This window comes from Podarcis bocagei (assembly GCF_964188305.1).
Source record: "Podarcis bocagei genome assembly, chromosome: 16".
NCBI classification, from domain to species: domain Eukaryota; kingdom Metazoa; phylum Chordata; class Lepidosauria; order Squamata; family Lacertidae; genus Podarcis; species Podarcis bocagei.
The window spans coordinates 23,844,382-23,862,652 of NC_138142.1; the positions used below are offsets into that span (position 1 = coordinate 23,844,382).

The following is an 18,271-nucleotide window of genomic DNA, read 5'->3' on the forward strand; positions in this document are numbered from 1 at the left end:
TTTGTTTGTATGCTGTTTTTTCAACAATAGCCACCCTCAAAGCAGTTCAGCTAACAACACAGGTATCTAGGCATGTGATAGTGCCTATCTTGAGTAGGGGAAGAGTTCTTCAGATACCTCCCTAGATGCTTCTGCTGCCACTGCTGGAGATACAATCAATCACCATATGTAGATTTGGCACAGGGTGCTGGATCATCGGCCCAATACATTCCACTTGTGTGCAAAGTAAACTACTTGTGAACGGGTTGGCTTGGGTGGCTAAGTGGGATTCAAAGTGCTGGTTGCTACCTACAAGGACCTGAACAGTTTGGGACCAGGGTACCTGAATGCTGCCTCCTCCTTTTTATGGCTCTTACATTTGTAGTGAATGGACTTGGTGTGCTGTGGTTTACTGGTTCTATGAACGCTCTTTGTTGTTACTGTTTCATTAAGAACGTAAGGAGGGCTTGCTGGGTCAGGCCAGTGGCCCATCTTGTCTAGCATCCTGTTCTCACATTGGCCAACCAGAGGCCTGTGGGAAACTCTCAAACAAGATGCCAGCACAGGAGACCCCTCTTTTCTTGTGACTTCCAGGAACTTGTATTCAGAAGCATAACTGTTTCCAGCTGTGGAAGCAGAGCTTAGCCATTGTGGATAGTAACCATTGATATCCCTCTGCTCCAAAAATTTGTCCACTCTTTAAAGCCATATAAGTTGGTCAGCACTGTTTTCCATGGCAGCAAGTTCCATAGTTTAACTATGTGCTTCGAGAAGTAGTACTCCCGTTATATTGATATATAATTGATATTAATATCACTACAGTCATACCTTAGTTTACGAACAGAATGCGTTCCGGAGGTACAATCGACTTCTGAAACGTTTGGAAACCAAGGCGCAGCTTCCGATTGGCTTCCAATTGCAAAGGCCCATGGAAGCCACATCAGACATTCGACTTCCAAAAAAAGTTCGAAAACCAGCTCCAATTCCTGGTTTCAATCATTCGGGAGCCAAAACATATGAGTACCAAGGCGTTCGACAACCAAGGTATGACTGTACATTGATTTATTGTCCTAGTTTTTCCTCTGGGGCTCTTATTGGGTCAAGTGTCTACAAGATACATATGCTTCTATAAATGAACACATACCAGAGAGGGAGATATGTGGAGAATTTACAGGTGAGTCAAGCACCTGGCAGCTATAAGGGAAACTACATGACAACGCACCTTCCTGACATGCAATCCCTGCCTCCTTAGAACTCCACTGCCTACTTGGTTCAGGAGACTTACTGCTTCCTTGCCCAGTTCTAGGCTGGCCTTATTCTGCCAAGTGGTTCCCTCTGCTTTGTGGGATATCTTAGGGAGAAGAAAAGGCTAAGGAGTAAATCCGGAGCGTAGTCCCTAAGATGGTTGGATGGTGCCTTGTATGCTTCTTTCACATGATTCCTGCAGCCACATCAATGCCAAATGTATTGCTCTGCTTTCTTTTGGATCTCAATGAACGAGAGGAGGCTCTTGTCGTCTGGGCAGCCCAGGACCCTCATTCACACTGCCCAGGCTAGGCGTTGCAACGGTTTTGACTTCACCCCCAGTGGTGCACTCCATTGTCTCTCGAGGCAGCCGGGTGGCAACAGGCAATGCCAGCTTGAATCCATCACGCGGCACGGTGCACATACGCCATTTGAATGGCAGTGCCCATCAGCTGGGAGGGAGGGCAGCCCCCCTCAAGTGTTTTCTCGGGGCCCCCCAAAAAGGGACCTTGGCTCCTAGGGATGCCAACAACTTCCCATCGCACCCAGGGGCCTAAGAGGACGCTTCTTCCTGGGCTGCATGGGGAAAGCCTGTGGAACTCACCGCGCGGGCAGGGCCGGGGACAATAGCGCGCCCGCGCGAACGAGGGGGCGGGAGAGGGGGAGTCGCCTCGAACGTTCCACGCGCGGCGGTTGGCGACGGTTTGAACTTCCCCTCACGCGCCTTCGCCTCACACGGCGGGCCGCACCTGCCGGCCTTGGTCGCGCCATGACTAAAGACAGCCCCTCAGGGGGCGGCGGAGGCCCCGCTCTGCCTGCGCGCCATTCCCCGCGCAAGGCCGCGTCCCAAGCCCTCGGCGGCGCTCCTCCTGCCGCCCTGGGCAGCGGCGGCGGCGTCTCCAGCGGGGCGCCTCTCGGTCCTCCTCCCCCTCCCCCGCCCTTTCCTCCTCCTCCTGCGGGGCCTCCGCCCGCCTTCCACGAGGACCACCGCCGAGAGCTGGAGTCGCTTCGGGCGGAGCTGGAGGCGGAGCGGCTTCGCTCTCAGGAGTGCCGGCGCCGCTTCGCGCTGGAGTCGCGCGAGCTGCGCGAGGCGGCCGAGCGCGAGCGGCAGCTGCTGGCCGACCAGCTCCGCTCCAAGTGGGAGCAGCAGCGGGCGCGCGAGCTGCACCAGCTGCGCGAGGCCGGCGCCCGGCAGCGCGAGACCGAGATCCGGCAGCTGCTGCGCTGGAAGGAGGCGGAGCTGCGAGAGGCCCAGGAGCTGCTGCAGCGGGAGCGAGACGCCGCCATGCGACAGGCCCGGGACTTGCAGCGCCAGCTGGCCGAGGAGCTGGTCAGCCGAAGCAGCCGAGCTGGCGGAGGAGGTGGAAGCAGCGCGGGTCTGAACGGCGAGTGCCGCGCCAAGCTGCAAGAAGTGCTGGGCAAGCTCCGCTGGGAGGTCGACGGCGACCAGGCCGCGCGCATCCGCCACCTCAAGGCCGAGCTGGAGCTGGAGAGGAGCCTCTTCCTCAAGTATATCCTGGAGCGCTTCGAGGGAGAGCATTCCTCGCTGGCGTCCTCGCACAAAGTCAGGCCGCCGCCTACGACACTGCCCAGCCGCAAGAGCAGGCCCCGCTCCTTGGAGAGCCTCGTGGTCGCCTCCTGCGCCCCCGACAGCGGGACAGCCTCCAAGTCCCGCTCCCTGCACAGCAACCTGAGCCGATGCGAGCCTCACCCCCACCATGCTCTGCTGGAAGGAGGCGGCCAAGCGGGTGGAGGCTGCGCCCCACAGCCGGAGGCCCAGAAGGCTGCGGCCACTGCTGCTTCCTTGGGGAAAGATAAGGCCACTCCGGAGGAAGGGGCCAAGGAAGAGGGGTCTGCGGATGCACCCCCGGAAGGGAAAACGTGTGGCTCAGGGTCTGCGGGAGAAGGCGCACCGCCTCCAACAGGCCTGCAAAGCCAGCAGCAAGACTGGCTGTCGGGAGGCGGCTACGACCAGCTGGTGAAGCAGAACACAGACCTCTTGGATGCCCTGGGGGCCCTCGAACAGCGGTGCACCCACCTGAAGGAGGAGAACGCCCTACTGAGGAAGAGCAGCTTCCCGGAGATGCAGGACAAAGTGAAGCGGCTGAAGAGGAAGAACATGGAGCTGGCGGCCATCGCCAAGCGCCTGGAAGAGCGGGCCAAGAAGCTCCAGGAATCCGGCCTCATGGTTGGCGGCACCCCAATCCCCTTAGCCTTGGCTTGCCCCGACTCAGACCTGTACAAGAGCAGCTTTGCTCGGCAGCGGGTGAAGGACCTGAGCGAACAAGCCAATGTTCTGCTGGCAAAGGACCAGCAGCTGGAAGCCTTGCAGAAGGAGTGCTGGGAGCTGCAGGCCAAACTGTCTTCAGGCACAGAGAATGCCTGTTTTCTCAACATCTGTGAGTTTGATCGCTTGCTGCGAGAGTCTCAGAGAGAAGTGCTGAGGCTGCAAAGACAGATCATGCTCAGGAACATCAGGGAATCTTTTCAGCTCTCCAAGATGGCCTCCAGTGTTCCTTCTTCACCAGTTATCATCCCAGAAACATCAGCTGTGGGCGCATGCTTAAAGGGCTTGCCTTTGCCAAAGGAGATGCCAGAAACATTGGACACATTGGTGAAAGATGTTCAATCAGAAGCAGCAGCTTTGGAGAACAGTGCTAAGAATGATGAAAGCAGCACTTTAACATTGGGTTCGGATGCTGAGCATTCCTTGCAGACTTTGAAAAGGGAGCTGGCTGAAAAAGCTCAGGAGTGTAAAAACCTTCAATGTGAAGTGGAGGCGAAACAAAAGAGATGTGATTATTTAGAACTGCAGATCAATGCAGCATTGAGTGAAAAGGCAAAGGTTGCAGAGGAGAACTCTCAGCTACATGAGAAGAACAAACAGATGGAAAAGATCCAGAGCGAAAATACCGAGATAAAAGTGAAGCTCATGCAGGCAACTGATGACTACAATTCTGCCGTGCAATTGACTAACGGACTGGAAATTAAAGTGGAGAGTTTGGAGCAAGTCATTAAGAACATGAAAGAGACTGCAGAAGGATGGCAACAGTTGGAATCTGAACATGAGAAAACTTTACTGGTGCTGCAAAAGAAAGAGGGAGAAATACAACAACTGCATCAGATGCAGACAGAGATAAAAAGAGAGCATGAGGAGGCAGTACAGCTGCTTGAAGCTCAAGTGAAAGAGCTGGAAAACCAGTATCACAGTCAGACCAAACACTTTAATCTCCTGACTGAAGAACTTGAGCAAGTTAAGACATCTGGGCTCTTAGAATCAGAATTATCCCATGCAACTTGCAATTCCCAAGCAGTAATTTGCCCAGGAAAATGGGAACAATGTACTGGCCACAGTCACCATTGTAATAAAAGCATCAGTGATGAAGACTCTGCATCTGTGAGTTCTTCGGGCTTGCCCAAAAAACCTAAAGCATTAGAATCCCAGTCAAACTCATCTGCATCCGAATCCATACAAAACAGCTCTAAATCTTGCCTAAATCCCGAAGAAGATACAGCAGGTGAAACAGAAGACCTAGAGACAGATAAAGTTTCTATAAGCCAACAGCTAGAAAATCAAGGTCCTTCAAAACTTTCTGTCTTTTTGGCACGGTATAGCTATGACCCTTTTCACGGCCCTAATAAGAACCCTGAAGCAGAACTTCCGCTGACAGCTGGGGAATATGTTTATATTTATGGAGAAATGGATGAGGATGGTTTCTATGAAGGGGAATTGATGGATGGTAGGAGGGGACTGATCCCCTCAAACTTAGTTGAAGAAGTTTCAGGTAATGATCTAATAAGTTTTGCCCCTTCAGAGCCAAATGATGTTTCTTATCATTCATACCGTGAAACAAGTTTCCCCTTCCAAAGCGCTAGTAGTGAAGACAAAAGTGACAGCCTTGATGAAGACATGTGTGTTAATCTGCTGTCTAACAGACTGGGAGGGGAGCTGTGTGATGACCAGGCAGCAGTGCTTTGTCCCCAGAACCTGACTCTTATCAAACAGTTTGCTAGGTCCATCCTTATAGGCTGGGACCCACCACACATGCTAGATAGCCAGGGCAAAGTGTACAGCTATAACATTTATGTCAATACAGATCTATGTCACAGTGTGAAGTATGGCAGTCAGATGAAAGCAGTAATTGAGAACCTAGATTTAGAGCTGCGTTCTTATCGCATCTCAGTTCAAAGTGTGACAGACAAAGGAAATTCCGATAAGATGCAATGCACTTTCCTTGTAGGAAACAGTTTCCATATTGCACCGGCACTCCTGGAGCTTTGGAGCATCACTGCAACGTCAGCAAAAATTACTTGGTTGCCAAGCAACAGTAACTACACTCATGCAGTGTACCTTAATGAGATGGAGTATGATGTCACAAAGGAAGGGGTATACTGGTATACTTTCCAGAATCTTAGCCCCAGCACTCAGTACACTGTAAAAGTGGAAACACTGCCTCCTAAAGAAGTGTTGATGTTTCCTCAAGGGGATCTGGAGCAGAAATCAGCAGCAATTATGTTCACTACTCCACCAGCAGGACCACCTCATGCTCCCCTCGATGTCCAAGTACAACCTAGTTCTTCTGCAGAGTTCCTAATTATTAGCTGGTTGCCAGTAACAATTGATGCAGCAGGATCATCCAATGGAGTAAAAGTCACTGGCTATGCAATTTATATCAATGGGCAGAAAGTCACAGAAGTTGCATCACCGACAGCTGGAAGTATATCATTAGCAATGTCTCAGCTAAATATGTTCCAAGGGTCTTGGAAGGTCTCTGTGAGAACTGTGTCCCCCTTTGGGGAATCTGAGGATTCTGTGCCAGCTTTAATTCCATCTGCTCATTTGGAAATTCCTAATTCTTTAATGTCAAAGTTCTTTTCCCCCAGTCAAGCCTCTGAGATGACTTTCAAAGAATTCTTAGAGTTTGAAGATGGGCACATCTCTGCCACAACCAGTATGTCCTCATCTGTCTTCTCCCACATGTGCCTGGCTGGTGCAGACACCGATTTCACCATTCACTTCATGTCTGATTACAAAGAAGAAGCAGTTTCTGTGCCAGTAAATGTTTCTCAGAATCATATGACCTCTTCTGCACTGACAACTTCACACGATACAAGAAATAAAGACAAGGGTGATTCTATTCTACACACGTCTGTTAGAAAGCACTCCTCAGAACATGTTTTTCCTACGTCAAAGTACGAAGGACCAGCCAGCTCCGCACTGCCCGTATTTTCTGGAGACACTGGAAGAGAAATTTCAGAAGTTCATCCTCTGACTAAAACAACTGTAGGTAAGAATCAGCCAGAAAACAGCAAGATCAAGGTGTATACAATGGCCCAACATACCAAGGCCAAAGATCCATCTTTTCAATGCCATATTGACATTATGGGTGCAACCACTGTTTCTTCCACAGAGTTTGAACTGGAGAAGGGCAATTGCAGAGGTGCAGGAATGCGCAACTTCTGTCTTCAGGAAGAGCCAGGTCATCTTTCTGAAAAGAACCACAGAAAGAATGTTAAGCAGTTATGCAAAGAACTCTCCAACTTGAGCGTGTCTGATGCGGAAATGAAGGAAGAGCAAATATCAAGAACTAAAAGCTGGAAGACTCCTCTTGGTGACCATAACCATATTTCAGATCTTTCAGATATTGAGGAAGAGGAAAACCAGTTGTATAGGATTAACATTTCTGGACAAGAAGACCCTAAACCACAGGAGACGCCAATGTCCCTTGCAGAACTAGCAAAAGATAAAATTATAACCATGAGCCCCAGAACTGACCAAACAGTGCCTAATTCAGGCCCTCAGAGCAGCTTTGTTTCAGGAGAAAGGGTTAATGATGACCCAACAAGGCTTTTTGTAGCACTTTTTGACTACGATCCCATAACTATGTCACCTAATTCTGACGCAGCTGAGGAGGAGCTATCTTTTAAAGAGGGACAGATTCTGAAAGTGATTGGTCACCAAGATGCTGATGGCTTTTACCGAGGTGAATGTGAAGGAAAGAAAGGGTATATTCCCTGCAATTTGGTATCTGAAATGTACATTGAGAGTAAGGAAGTGAAAGAACATCTATTAAAGTCAAGTTACAGTAAAGATGAAAACTTATGAGGAGGTTAGTGGCTCTAGACAGCATAATAATCAACAGATCTGACCCCAAATCTTGGCAGTAGGATAATTAAACACCTACCACCTAAGGCTTTGGGATTATAATATCCTAAGCACCCAATAAAAGTCTTGCTGAATGTGGGTGAAAAATTAGCTGCCATATAAAATGGAGAATAGGGTGGTGCTGTGGTCTAAACCAATGAGCCTATTGGGCTTGCCGATCAGAAGGTTGGTGGTTCAAATCCCTGTGACGGGGTGAGCTTCCGTTGCTCGGTCCCAGCTCCTGCCAACCTAGCAGTTGCCAAAAGTGCAAGTAGATAAATAGGTATCGCTCCGGCGGGAAGGTAAACGGCGTTTTCGTGCGCTGCTCTGGTTTCGCCAGAGGTGGCTTAGTCATGCTGGCCACATGACGCGGAAAAACTGCAGACAAACACTGGCTCCTTCAGCCTGTAAAGCGAGATGAGCATCATAACCCCAGAGTTGTTTGCGACTGGACTTAACTGTCAGGGGTCTACCTTTTTTAAAAATAGAGAATGCTATACTTTTGCACACAGATAGGGAAAAGACTTAATAAAAAGGTTCCAGTTACAGATAGGTAGGACTGGGTCCCCACAAAGTCAATGAGCAAAGTTGAAGCCCTTCATCGCGGGCACCCACAATGTTCAGCGTGAGATAGCCCCTATGTTCCTAGCCAAAACCAACTCTTGCTATACAGAATGCAGTTGCAAAGTTGCTCGTACTTTAATACTAAAGCATTTTGTTCTTGCGTTCAAGCTTTCTAACTTCAGATTGGAATGTTCAACTTGCACATGTGTTTGAAGAAAAATGACTTGTTATTCTTCAAGTTAATGCTAGCTTTTCAGTGTAGGTGTTTGTTGGTGCTTGGTGATGTTGATCACCCACCCTAAGAGCTTTGATTTAAGGCCTTGCGCCCCAGAAGCTTTTAGAAATAGTAATGACAATATATTAAATTAATGAGACATTTGCATGGATTTATACTTAAGTCTAGCTCTTCATTTTAGAACAATTGTTGATGCCAACCAATGAAAGTTACTTCTAGGATTTGCTTCGCTTTGCATTCCATCTTATTTGTATTTTCCTTCTCCATTTATGTGTTTGAAGTAGCAGAACCATTTTATGTTTTTACTTTACTCTTGTACGCCTGATACTCTACAAAGTTCTTAATTGTGCTTTTGTGTAATTTAGGCTATAGCTACTGGATTGAGGAAAGAGTGATGCTGCTATTCGGATCGAAGCCATATTGACGACGGATTTGGGAGCTACCTTTGAATACATTTCCTATTCTTATACTAAAACTCCTTATTTATTAAAGTATTTGCAAAGTTTGTACCTTACAATCATCGCCATTGAATTTTCATTTTGTCTTTAATCAGCAAAAGTATTTCCCTTTATTGAGCTGTAAAGGTGGTATCTGTGGCAAAAAGTACATGGATTTATTTAAAGAACAAAAATAAAAATTTTTTTGTGTGTGTATATATCACGCTCAACTTGTAGCAGCAGATCCCATGAGTGCAAAGCAGCCTTCCCACAGATGAGCATTCTTCAATCTAAATACAGCAGCATAATCAGAATGCAGGATCTCTGTTTATTTATTTATAATATTTATACTCCAGTCAAGATTGGCTCAAGGAATAGAGAAGAAATTCCCTTCAGATCACCATTAAAGGGGAATTTGCTTAGCTCGCACTTCAAATTCTACAAACCAAAATGCAGCTTTATTCAAAAGCCATACTTCCCTGAGTTATGGAATGCAGCTCTCTAGCCAAGTCATGTTTATCATAACCAAAAGAAAAAAGTATGTATTAGGGTAAAATGGTTATAAAATGCATATGTTGATGGAAACAATATACAAAAATAGCATTATACTAGGGAATTTTGCTTGCAAAGTGTGTAATTGGGGAAAAATGTGTGTATTAGGTTAAATCCACACTAAATTGCTTATGAATTTTCATGAGGACTTTTTGAAAAAGAATTGCAAACTGATGTGGAAATAGGTAGAACTAAACTTAATATAGGGAAGATGAGAAGCCAGAATTAACAGAGTCACCCATTGACAGAGTCACCCATCACTTGGCTCCTATGCATGTAAGAACAAATACCTAAAAAGGGGGGGGGATGAACCAAGTCATGCAAATACAGTATCTGATAAATCATAGAAAACATGCATCCGTTTTACATATGGAAAGCACTGAGTCCAAGAACAGTTGAAAGTACTAGTACAATCATCCCAGAGTATAGACTGCAGGCAATCGTGAACAGTAGCCACCCTGTCTTCTGGGAACCCTTTCAGTGGCAGTTGAGGTAGAGATAGGTGTGCCTTGAAAAGTGTTCAGAAGCTTCAGCTGGTCCAGAACGCTGCAGCCAGATTGCTGGTGGTGGCTGGTTACAGGGAGCATTTCACTTCACTGGCTGCTGGTCCGTTTCAATTCAAAGTGCTGGTTATGATCGATAAAGCCCTCTGTGGCTTGGGCCCAGATTCCTCCAAGATTGTATCTCCCTACATGAACCTGCCTGGGTGCTGAAATCCTCAGGTGAGCACCTTCCCATCGACATCAGAGGCACAATTGGTGGTAAAACTTCTCTGTGGCTGCTCACCCATTGTTGGATTACCTCCCGAGAGAGGCTAGACTGGCTCCCCCTTTGCTATCCTTTCAGCAGAAGGCTAAGACATTCCTGCTCACACAAGCCTTTGGACTGACCACTGGGCTGCTGTCAGGGCAAACTGCATTTTAACTGCTGGTTTTTAATTCATTTTAACTTTTTTAAAATCTAGTTTGTTTTTACCACAGTGTGTTTTATAACGATGCATTTTAAAAGCTGGGACCTGCCTTGCAGTGGCGTAGCGTGGGTTGTCAGCACCCGGGGCAAGGCAAGTAATTTGCGCCCCCTAACCTGAGTGAGCCAGGTAGGGGCAGAGAGCTGCGAGCGCGTGCCCCCCAGATGTTGCGCCCGGTGCGGCCGGCCCCCCCTGCACCCCCACGCTACGCCACTGCTGCCTTGAATCCCAGTTTGGGAAGAAGACAGAATTTAAATACATTAAACAAATAAAAATATATAAAAGGGATTAGCCCTTTCGCACACTGGCCTGAAATCAACTTCAAGCTCCCATTAGACCCGTTGAACTTCCTAGTGACGCTAGAAATGTACATTCAAGCCTTTTTGCTTCTTTTTCACATTTATTCCACACAGCAGTTGTGGAAAGCCACAGAAATCCCATGATTTCATGACACAACCTAGAGGAAATGAAAGCCTGGCGCTGAGACAAGCAGGAGTGTGGTGTGTTGTGTTACAGGATCTCCTGAAAAGCCCGCAGGAGGCAGGAGTTTGTGGCTTGTTTGATTTCTGAGAGCAAAATGCAGCTCTTGGATAAAGGAGGGTGTCTGAGACAAGCGAGCGAGAGAGAAAGAGACCCTGGTTGCTGTCTGAGGCTGGCTGTTCAGAAAACAGGAAATCCCAGAATTTATAGATGACCCCATTGCAGAGCAAAATGTTTTGGAACAAATTGTTCTGCCTTGTGTGTTTTCCACCCCTCTCTATTGGACTGTGCAGTTTTCTCTTTCTGGCTCTCTCACGTAACAGTTTGTAAGCCACATCAATAGCGGCACCTGCTGACCGTAAGGCTTAATTGCACCCCAATAACTGATCATGCGAAAGGCTGGACTGGATGAATCCCAAACCGGAATTAAGATTGCCGGAAGAAATATCAACAACCTCAGAGATGCAGATGACACAACTTTGTTGGCAGAATGGATGCTTTCGAATTATGGTGCCAGAGGAAACTCTTGAGAGTCCCATGGACTGCAAGAAGATCAAACCTATCCATTCTTAAGGAAACCAGCCCTGAGTGCTCACTGGAAGCACAGATCATGAAGCTGAGGCTCCAGTACTTTGGTCACCTCATGAGAAGAGAAGACTCCCTGGAAAAGACCCTGATGCTGGGAAAGATGGAGGGCACAAGGAGAAGGGGGTGACAGAGGACGAGATGGTTGGACAGTGTTCTCGAAGCTACTAACATGAGTCTGACCAAACTGCGGGAGGCAGTGGAAGACAGGAGTGCCTGGCATGCTCTGGTCCATGGGGTCACGAAGTGTCGGACACGACTAAACGACTAAAAAACAACAACTGACCCATAGTAAGCATACCACCAGTTTTGCCCATTCACAGAGGAAAATAGCAAAGCTGTCAAATCTCACCAAGGATCACAACCTAAGGCCCCGCCATTTTTGCACTTTTTTCTCCACCTGCTGTCCTCTGTATTCATTTCCTTCTGCAAAAGCGTATTCTGCCACACTCTCAGAACATTTCTCAGGTGAAAATAAGGACATGCTTTTAGCACCCCAGGATGACGTATTCACCCCTGCTGTGTTTATTAGGCCACCTGCAGAGACTGCTGAAATGACCTACTAAAAGGTGCAATTTTTATCTGCGGCCTCTCCACTCTTTGGAGAAGTTTCAGATTTTCTGCCCTCCCAAAACAGCAGATTGGCCTGCCCTTTGCAGCCCTGCTAATAAAATCTCTGGCTTCTGTCAATGCCTGCCTTTATCCTCATTTTGTTTATGGTGATACAGCCTTTTTAGCTTCCTTTTTCATCATTTTATACTGTATTGATTCGTTATTTTAGTGGTCACCTTGAATGGCTGGTGCAGAAAGACATCTAGAGAGACAGACGGGCTCACAATGTTTAATAGGAAACACAATTGTGCTCAGCAGGATATAGACTCAGGAAACAGTGTAAAATATTGTGGCTCCTGTTTTCTAAATGTTTTTTCTAAGTGTTCTGGGAAACAGACCAGTCACCAGCCTGGTCTGAAGTCCTGGGAAATGTACTGTATTGGTCTGAATATAAGCCACACTTTTTTCCAAATTAAGATTGTGAAAAGTTTAAGTGGCTTATATTCGTGACCTTACGGTATCGCTGCTGAAACAGCTACCCACAAGGGCTGTCGGGGGTGCGGGACAATGTCGCCCGTCCTCACCGTGTCTCCCAAGCCTCCCCTGAGCCACTGTAAGGAAGGGGGAAGTGGGGGAGGCCTCTGGCAAAGCGGCGCAGCTCGCCCCCCAGGAAGCAGCCCAGGAGCGTGGGGCTATGGCGTGCAGCCCGCCTGCCTCTCCCATGCCTCCCTTGGTGCTGGCTTGGGGAGGTAGTCCTGGGAAGTGGGCCGCATCCACAAATAAGCCTTAAATTTTAAAGGTGCGGCTTATTTGCGAGTGCGGCTTATATTTGGGCCAAAGCGATATGTCATGGTGGGATTGCAGCAGAGGGGTGCAAACCGTCTTAAAGGTGTGGATTCCAGAGATCTGCTTTTCCTAGCTGTACCTGTGTGGAGAAAGCAATAGTCCTTTGGCCACAGATTCCCAGGGATTTAGACATGTTGGTGTTTAAAGGCCAAAACAACTCAGGCCCCAAGTATATGAAAGACTGCATCCTTCCCTAGAGACACTCTCAGGCGGTAAGATTGGCAGAGGATTCCATCTAGTTAGTTCTTCCAGCCTCAGAGGTTAAGGCATGGGTAGGCAAACTAAGGCCCAGTCGCCTTCTAAATCCGGCCCACGGACAGCCCGGGAATCGGCGTGTTTTTACATGAGTGGAATGTGTCCTTTTATTTAAAATGCATCTCTGGATTATTTGTGGGGCATAGGAATTCGTTCATCCCCCCCCCTCAAAAATATAGTCCGGCCCCCCACAAGGTCTGAGGGAGAGTGGACTGGCCCCCTACTGAAAAAGATTGCTGACCCCTGGCTTAAGGGGTGGCACCCTGGGAGAGGGTCTTCTCTGTGGTGGCCCCTAAGTTGTGAAACTCCCTCCCCACAGAAGTGCACCCTGCACCTTCATTGTACTGCTTCTGAAAAAGGCTGAAGACTCGCCTCTTTGCCCTGGCTTTGGACATTTACCGGTAACTTGTATGTTCTTAGGACACCTCATGTTTGTGATTGAAAGTCTTTTTAAACAGTTTTTAAAATTGTGTTTTAATGTTGTGACATGCCCCTACATCGGCAGTGCTGCCTACCAAGACAAGTAGAATCTTGTTCCTCACCCTATTTGCTATCAGCTATGTTGATCCTCTCTCTGGCAACCAGAATAAGTCCTTTACCACTTAAATAATGTGATTCAGCAGCTGGCTTCTTTCGGGGAAAGAATGGGAACATGCAACTAGAACCCACGGATGCAAAAAGTTGTACCTTGCAAACCAGAGCCAGGCAACCCTGTATTGTTGGTGTGTGAAACTTAACCGTTATTGTCACTGCTGCAGATGGATTACATGTGGAATTTATTCGTAACTCCGGTAGTTTTATAACAGCGCTTCAAGCTTAATGACGACGTGAAATGTGCCTGAAATCCATCCTATTTTGCCAGTGTGTCTTAAGAAGGATGGCGAAACTGAAGCTCTCCTGATGCCACTGGACTACATTTCCCATCAGCCAGCGTGGCCAGTGGTCAGGGATGATGGGAAATGCAGTCCAACATCTGGATGGCTTCAGGAGCCCCATATGGGCTCTGTAACTATCCAGATTATAAAGCGAGATTCTTTGGCTCTAAAGAATTACAATTCCTTCCAGTCCCAGCTAGCATGGCCAGTGAGTAGGGATGATGGAGATTATCAGCCAAAACATCTGCTGGCCACTAGGCTGGAGAAGGCTGCATTAGACCAAGCATAGGCAAACTCGGCCCTCCAGATGTTTGGGACTACAATTCCCACCATCCCTAGCTAACAGGACCAGTGGTCAGGGATGATGGGAATTGTAGTCCCGAACATCTGGAGGGCTGGAGTTTGCCTATGCCTGCATTAGATGTTCACAGGAAACATCTCATGCCTTCCGTTATGTGGCTTCACATCTGCTTGCCTCCAGCGTCTTGTTGTCGGACTCATCCACTTAGCATGCAGGAGCTAAACGTCAATGATTCAGATCTAATCAACTATAAACAGAAATGGGAACAGAACTGAATGACAGATTTAAAACATCTTCTGGGTTCTGCTGAGCTGAAACTCACTGAGACCTCTGGATCTACATACCTGTATTGGAAAGCACTCCTGTAATATACTAAAGGGGGTTGCTGCCCCCCCATGCTCCGCTTGAAAACCCCTTTGCTGACCCATTTGCCCCACAACTGGACACCCAGTCTTCTTTTTACACCTGACCAAACACCCCTCCCTTTATGCCTCGTTCACACACCCATTGCCTATCCCCTCACAGCTGACTCCAACCCCCTTAAAAGGAGCATGGGAGATACTTTGGAGAGTGGTTTGGCAAGCTTGCCGTCTGCCGCCCACGCTGCTTGCTCACTCGCTCATCTGCCTGACTCCCATTCAGTTCTTACATTGGAGTGTCCGCCTACTGGTGGCCATGCAAACTGCAGCATGACGACAGCCTTACATTTTTATGTATTTGGGAGATATACTGTAAGTTGCACTTACCTTCTTCCCCCAACCCCCTACACTTAGCAACATGCTATAAACCCCAACCTTTGGAATATACCCTTGGATAAAGCCATTTCCCCACCACAGCAGTTTGTGAGCAGACCATTCAAGCAGAATCCCATTCCTCGTGCCAACAATTAGGAGGAAATTCTGGCACGTCCATCACTTGCTACTTAAATACCGCATGAATAATGTGCGACGGAAAACTCGGCAGCCAAGCTGCTGCTCCCTGTCTATCAGCGGCTCATTTAATCAATGGAGACATTCATCCTCATAACATCCCCAACTCACATTTAATTTCCATTGCGTTTTCACTTGGTAAAACAGGGCACCGCAGAGGCTTCCCTATAAATGTTTTACAGTCTTCCTGGTAGCTCTCGTGGCTTACCTTCTCATTTCAAATCCCTGGCATAAATTGCACACACAAAAAAAGGATGCACAGTTGTTTTCATTGTTAACTGCCAGAGCCGGTAATGGGATAATCCCTGATGTCTCAGCTGAGATCCCAGTTGCGACTCCCCTATGAGGAAAGGTTACATAAGAACATAAGGAGAAACTGCTGGGTCAGTTCTGCTGTCACAGTAGCCAGCCAGAAGCCCCAACAGAAAGCCTGCAAGCAGGACTGGAATACAAGAGTAACTCTCTCCTATAGTGTTCATAAGCACTGCTGCTTCCATCTGTGGAGGCAGAGCATAAGGAAGCAGCATTTGGGATACAGGTGTCCTGCCACTTATGTGGGGGTTATGTTCCAGGCCCCAGTGTGTATAAAGTACCGTATTTTTTGCTCTATAAGACTCACTTTTTCCCTCCTAAAAAGTAAGGGGAAATGTGTGTGTGTCTTATGCAGCGCATGTAGGCTGCGCAGCTGTCCCAGAAGCCAGAACAGCAAGAGGGATCACTGCTTTCATTGCGCAGCGATCCCTCTTGCTGTTCTGGCTTCTGGGATTCAGAATATTTTTTTTTCTTGTTTTCCTCCTCCAAAAACTGGGTGCGTCTTATGGTCTGGTGCGTCTTATAGAACAAAAAATACAGTAAAGTCGTGTAAAGTGGGGAGCACCACACTTTAACAGGGAAGGTGTGCCAGGAGAGAGAGACTCATCTAAAATAAAATAAAATATAATCAATGAGTCTACTCTGAATAGGTCTAATATGGGACATAACCTTTATTGTTGAAGAGCAGTATATAAATATTATAAACAAACTAAGGTGGGGAAATCTGTGTGACCAGAAATCCATCCGATACCACGTTTGGAGTTTTTGCATAATAAACTCACAGCTGCTCAGTTCTCCAGAGCAGCGATAACCGGGATTGACATCCCCTTTTGTCCCAAAATGACACATCCATTCCCATCTCCCTTTCCTGGAGCAGATCCTGCCAGTGGGAGAATAATGGGATTCTGGAAAGCCATTTGTTATCTGGCACGATGACGGCCTGCAGAAGATGTCGTCCCAGCTGGGTTAACAGAAAAATCAACATCTCCATTTGATTAAGTGGCTGCCAGATGACTCTCACCTTGGTGGGTCAGAGGGCAAGAAAACAGGGCAGCGTAGCAACTTCCCGGAGCATCTTCCAGTCCTCTCTTTGAGAGCGAAAGATCATTTCTTCTGCAGTCACAAAAGTAGCTTCCAGCAATTCAGCTTCCTGGGACGGCCCAGAGTTCTAGTATTATGAGAGAAGGCTTTAAGATACCTCTGCCACTCACCTCTGCCACATCATTGCTATTCACTGAGGGGAAGTACGGTAATTGGTGCTGTGGTCTAAACCACTGAGCCTCTTGGGCTTGCCGATCAAGTGGTCGGCGGTTTGAATCCCTGTGACGGGGTGAACTCCCGTTGCTCTGTCCCAGCTTCTGCCAACCTAGCAGTTTGAAAGCATACCGGTGCAAGTAGATAAATAGGTACCACTGCGGTGGGAAGAAACGGCATTTCTGTGCGCGCTGGTTTCCGTCACAGTGTTCCGTTGCACCAGATGCGGTTTAGTCATGCTAGCCACATGACCCGAAAAGCTATCTGTGTACAAACGCTGGCTCCCTCGGCTTGAAAGCGAAATGAGTGCTGCAACCTCAGCCTATGACTGGACTTAACCGTCCGGGATCCTTTACCTTTTTACTTTTTATTCACTTTTCCCCCTGCAACTAATAGAGCCATTCAAACTACAAAAAGCTGGAATAATTTACGTCAGGGTAAATTACACTGGTGTAACTCACTCTCAGTAGTGTTGTGGCAAAGGACGCGGGTGGCGCTGTGGTCTAAACCACTGAGCTTCTTGGGCTTCCTGATTGGTTTGGTTGTTCAAATCCTCGCGACGGGGTAAGCTCCCGTTGCTCGGTCCCAGCTCCTGCCAACCTAGCAGTTTGAAAGCACCCATGTGCAAGTAGATAAATAGGTACAGCTGCGGCAGGAAGATAAATGGTGTTTCCGTGCGCTCTGGCACTTGTCACGGTCCTCCGTGTGCCAGTAGCACTTAAGTCATGCTGGCCACATGACCTGGAAAACTGTCTGTGGACAAATGTCGGCTCTCTTGGCCTGAAAGTGAGATGAGTGCCACAACCCCATAGCTGCCTTTGACTGCACTTAACCGTCCAGGGGTCCTTGACCTTGACCTTTTACTTTAGTGTTGTGGCAGTTTCAGAAGTGCAGGATCCCTTTGCGATAGCCACAGCCACACACTGTTCTAAGATTATACGCCCTCCTAAAATTTTGCAATAATCCTGCAATATTAGAAGGTTGTATAGTTAAGGATGCATTGCCATGAATGCAGATTGCCCTGTGTTGCCTTTCAGCTATATCTATTTTCTGCGCACGGACCTGGACCAATGGAGCAATCCAGCAACTTCTTTCAGAGTGGCTTGACATTCCATTGTACGTTAACAGAACTTGCACATCATTCTCTTGAAACAGAAGCCCAGTATCTTTTCAGGGTTCCTAAATGCTTAACGCTGAAGCAGCGCTCTCTCGTGTAGCCCTTGCAATTGAAACATCTTGCATGCCTGGAAATCTGTGACCCTCTAGAACAGCGTTCCCCAAACTTGGGTCTCCAACTGTTGTCAGACTACAACTCCCATCATCCCTAGCTAGCAGGACCAAGTGTCAGGGATGATGAGGATTGTAGTCCAAAAACAGCTGGAGACCCAAGTTTGGGAAACCCTGCTCGAGAACGCTGTTCTTTTAACCTTAGGTCCCCAAATGTGTGTGGACTACAACACATAGAATCCTTGATTGTTAGGCTAAGCTGGCTGTGGATGATGGGTATTGTAGTCCACCTACATCTGGGGACCTAAAGTTGAAGAAGACACTGCTCTAGCCATTTACTGAACTCGTGCTGCCATCAGCCCCAACCATCACTATCCGTGGTCAAGGATGATGGGAGCTGTAGTCCAAACAACATTGGGAAGGCTCCAGGTTTAAGATCCCAGACTTACTGGCTTGTGCTGATGGTATCTAGCATCCAGAATATCTGGAGGGCACCATGTTGGCTACTGCTGCCTTCCTAGGGCAAACAAG

The 18,271-nt window shown here is 47.7% G+C and overlaps 1 protein-coding gene across 2 annotated transcripts; it reads left to right on the plus strand.

The window, feature by feature from the left end:
* The first annotated feature begins 1,789 nt into the window (after positions 1–1,789).
* On the plus strand, positions 1,790–8,685 carry LOC308576129 (peripheral-type benzodiazepine receptor-associated protein 1-like). 2 transcript variants are annotated; one of them, XM_081175249.1, is made up of 2 exons: positions 1,790–7,334; positions 8,534–8,685. In XM_081175249.1, the coding sequence occupies exon 1, from the start codon at positions 1,805–1,807 to the stop codon at positions 7,328–7,330; it is 5,526 nt and encodes a 1,841-aa protein (XP_081031375.1). In that variant the 5' UTR covers positions 1,790–1,804; the 3' UTR covers positions 7,331–7,334; positions 8,534–8,685. The 2 variants fall into 2 exon arrangements, with proteins under 2 accessions (XP_081031375.1, XP_081031376.1); XM_081175250.1 differs by having other exon boundaries at positions 1,790–7,208.
* The last annotated feature ends 9,586 nt before the right edge of the window (positions 8,686–18,271 follow it).